The 4,065-nt window shown below is 53.5% G+C and overlaps 1 protein-coding gene across 1 annotated transcript in view; it reads left to right on the top strand.

The window, feature by feature from the left end:
* The window catches only part of LOC132206619 (putative uncharacterized protein DDB_G0271982), a gene marked incomplete at both ends in the record, with an annotated part of 6,662 nt that extends 3,350 nt beyond the window's left edge, over positions 1–3,312 (top strand). Inside the window, 2 exons of the mRNA XM_059641000.1 lie at positions 85–118; positions 3,256–3,312. Coding sequence (XP_059496983.1) covers positions 85–118; positions 3,256–3,312 — 91 coding nt within the window. The remainder of the gene's footprint in view (positions 1–84; positions 119–3,255) is intronic.
* Between the last annotated feature and the right edge of the window lie 753 nt (positions 3,313–4,065).

Raw genomic sequence — 4,065 nt, 5'->3', positions numbered from 1 at the left:
AAAGAGAACGAGAGAACGAGAAAGAGAGAGAACGAGAAAGAGAGAGAACGAGAAAGAGAGAGAACGAGAGAACGAGAAAGAGAGAGAACGAGAGAACGAGAAAGAGAGAGAACGAGAGAGAGAGAGAGAGAGAGAGAGAGAGAGAGAGAGAGAGAGAGAACGAGAGAGAGAGAAAGAGAGAACGAGAGAGAGAGAACGAGAGAGAACGAGAGAGAACGAGAACGAGAGATAGAGAACGAGAACGAGAGATAGAGAACAAGAACGAGAGAGAGAGAACAAGAACGAGAGAGAGAGAACAAGAACGAGAGAGAGAGAAAGAGAGAACGAGAACGAGAGAGAACGAGAACGAGAGAGAGAACGAGAGAGAGAACGAGAGAGAGAACGAGAGAGAGAACGAGAGAGAGAACGAGAGAGAGAACGAGAGAGAGAACGAGAGAACGAGAGAGAGAGACGAGAGAGAGAGACGAGAGAGAGAGACGAGAGAGAGAGAGAGACGAGAGAGAGAGAGACAGTGAACGAGAGAGAGAGAGACAGTGAACGAGAGAGAGTGAACGAGAGAGAGAGAGAACGAGAGAGAGAGAGAACGAGAGAGAGAGAGAACGAGAGAGAGAGAGAACGAGAGAGAGAGAACGAGAGAGAGAGAACGAGAGAGAACGAGAGAGAACGAGAGCGAGAGAACGAGAGCGAGTGAACGAGAGCGAGTGAACGAGAGCGAGTGAACGAGAGCGAGTGAACGAGAGAGAGAACGAGAGAGAGAACGAGAGAGAGAACGAGAGAACGAGAGAGAGAACGAGAGAGAGAACGAGAGAGAGAACGAGAGAGAGAACGAGAGAGAGAACGAGAGAGAGAGAGAACGAGAGAGAGAGAGAGAGAACGAGAGAGAGAGAGAGAGAACGAGAACGAGAGAGAGAGAACGAGAGCGAGAGCGAGAGCGAGAGCGAGAGCGAGAACGAGAGCGAGAACGAGAGCGAGAACGAGAGCGAGAACGAGAGCGAGAACGAGAGCGAGAACGAGAGCGAGAACGAGAGCGAGAGCGAGAACGAGAGCGAGAGCGGGAACGGGAACGGGAACGGGAACGGGAACGAGAACGGGAACGAGAACGAGAGCGAGAACGAGAGCGAGAGCGAGAGCGAGAGCGAGAGCGAGAGCGAGAGCGAGAGCGAGAACGAGAGCGAGAACGAGAGCGAGAACGAGAGCGAGAACGAGAACGAGAACGAGAGCACGAGAGAACGAGAGAACGAGAGAGAGACAACGAGAGAGAGAGAGACAGTGAACGAGAGAGAGAGAACGAGAGAGAGACAACGAGAGACAACGAGAGACGAGAGAGCGAGAGCGAGAGCGAGAGCGAGAGCGAGAGCGAGAGCGGGAACGGGAACGAGAACGAGAACGAGAACGAGAACGAGAACGAGAACGAGAGCGAGAACGAGAACGAGAACGAGAACGAGAACGAGAACGAGAGCGAGAACGAGAGCGAGAGCGAGAACGAGAGCGAGAACGAGAGCGGGAACGAGAACGAGAACGAGAACGAGAACGAGAACGAGAACGAGAGCGAGAACGAGAACGAGAACGAGAACGAGAACGAGAACGAGAGCGAGAACGAGAGCGAGAGCGAGAACGAGAGCGAGAGCGAGAACGAGAACGAGAACGAGAGCACGAGAGAACGAGAGCACGAGAGCACGAGAGAGAGACAACGAAAGAGAGAGAGACAGTGAACGAGAGAGAGAGAACGAGAGAGAGACAACGAGAGACAACGAGAGACGAGAGAGAGCGAGAGCGAGAGCGAGAGCGAGAGCGAGAGCGAGAGCGAGAGCGAGAACGAGAGCGAGAACGAGAACGAGAACACGAGAGAACGAGAGAGAGACAACGAGAGAGAGAGACAGTGAACGAGAGAGAGAGAGACAGTGAACGAGAGAGAGAGAGAACGAGAGAGAGAACGAGAGAGAGAACGAGAGAGAGTGAGAACGAGAGAGAGAGAGAACGAGAGAGAGAGAGAACGAGAGAGAGAGAGAACGAGAGAGAGAGAGAGAGAACGAGAACGAGAGAGAGAGAGAACGAGAACGAGAGAGAGAGAACGAGAGCGAGAGCGAGAGCGAGAGCGAGAGCGAGAGCGAGAGCGAGAGCGGGAACGAGAACGAGAACGAGAACGAGAGCGAGAGCGAGAGCGAGAGCGAGAGCGAGAGCGAGAGCGAGAGCGAGAACGAGAGCGAGAGCGAGAGCGAGAACGAGAACGAGAACGAGAGCACGAGAGAACGAGAGCACGAGAGCACGAGAGAGAGACAACGAGAGAGAGAGAGACAGTGAACGAGAGAGAGAGAACGAGAGAGAGAACGAGAGAGAGACAACGAGAGACAACGAGAGACAACGAGAGACAACGAGAGACAACGAGAGAGAGAGAGAGCGAGAGCGAGAACGAGAGCGAGAACGAGAACGAGAGCGAGAACGAGAGCGAGAGCGAGAGCGAGAGCGAGAGCGAGAGCGAGAGCGAGAGCGAGAGCGAGAGCGAGAGCGAGAGCACGAGAGAACGAGAGAACGAGAGAGAGACAACGAGAGAGAGAGAGACAGTGAACGAGAGAGAGAGAGACAGTGAACGAGAGAGAGAGAGAACGAGAGAGAGAGAACGAGAGAGAGAGAACGAGAGAGAGAGAACGAGAGAGAGAGAACGAGAGAGCGAGAGCGAGAGCGAGAGCGAGAGCGAGCGCGAGAGCGAGCGCGAGAGCGAGAGCGAGAACGAGAGAACGAGAAAGAGAGAGAACGAGAAAGAGAGAGAACGAGAGAACGAGAAAGAGAGAGAACGAGAGAGAGAGAACAAGAGAGAGAGAACGAGAGAGAGAGAACGAGAACGAGAGAGAACGAGAACGAGAGAGAACGAGAGAGAACGAGAGAACGAGAGAACGAGAGAACGAGAACGAGAGCGAGAGCGAGAGCGAGAGCGAGAGCGAGAGCGAGAGCGAGAGCGAGAGCGAGAGCGAGAGCGAGAACGAGAACGAGAACGAGAGCGAGAACGAGAGCACGAGAGAACGAGAGAGAGACAACGAGAGAGAGAGAGAGACAGTGAACGAGAGAGAGAGAGAACGAGAGAGAGAGAACGAGAGAGAGAGAACGAGAGAGCGAGAGCGAGAGCGAGAGCGAGAGCGAGAGCGAGAGCGAGAGCGAGAACGAGAACGAGAACGAGAGAACGAGAAAGAGAGAGAACGAGAAAGAGAGAGAACGAGAAAGAGAGAGAACGAGAGAACGAGAAAGAGAGAGAACGAGAAAGAGAGAGAACGAGAAAGAGAGAGAACGAGAGAGAGAGAACAAGAGAGAGAGAACGAGAGAGAGAGAACGAGAACGAGAGAGAACGAGAACGAGAGAGAACGAGAACGAGAGAGAACGAGAACGAGAGAGAACGAGAGAACGAGAGAACGAGAGAACGAGAACGAGAACGAGAGCGAGAGCGAGAGCGAGAGCGAGAGCGAGAACGAGAGCGAGAGCGAGAGCGAGAGCGAGAACGAGAGCGAGAGCGAGAACGAGAGCGAGAGCGAGAACGAGAGCACGAGAGAACGAGAGAGAGACAACGAGAGAGAGAGAGAGACAGTGAACGAGAGAGAGAGAGACAGTGAACGAGAGAGAGAGAGAACGAGAGAGAGAGAACGAGAGAGCGAGAGCGAGAGCGAGAGCGAGCGCGAGAGCGAGAGCGAGAGCGAGAGCGAGAGCGAGAGCGAGAGCGAGAGCGAGAACGAGAGAACGAGAAAGAGAGAGAACGAGAAAGAGAGAGAACGAGAGAACGAGAAAGAGAGAGAACGAGAGAGAGAGAACAAGAGAGAGAGAACGAGAGAGAGAGAACGAGAACGAGAGAGAACGAGAACGAGAGAGAACGAGAACGAGAGAGAACGAGAGAGAACGAGAGAACGAGAGAACGAGAGAACGAGAACGAGAGAACGAGAACGAGAGAACGAGAACGAGAACGAGAGAACGAGAAAGAGAGAGAACGAGAAAGAGAGAGAACGAGAGAACGAGAAAGAGAGAGAACGAGAGAGAGAGAGAGAGAGAGAGAGAACGAGAGAGAGAAAGAGAGAACGAGAGAGA

This window comes from Stegostoma tigrinum, chromosome 39 (genome assembly GCF_030684315.1).
Source record: "Stegostoma tigrinum isolate sSteTig4 chromosome 39, sSteTig4.hap1, whole genome shotgun sequence".
Classification (NCBI taxonomy): Eukaryota; Metazoa; Chordata; class Chondrichthyes; order Orectolobiformes; family Stegostomatidae; genus Stegostoma; species Stegostoma tigrinum.
This window is presented reverse-complemented; position numbering and strand designations above follow the sequence as displayed.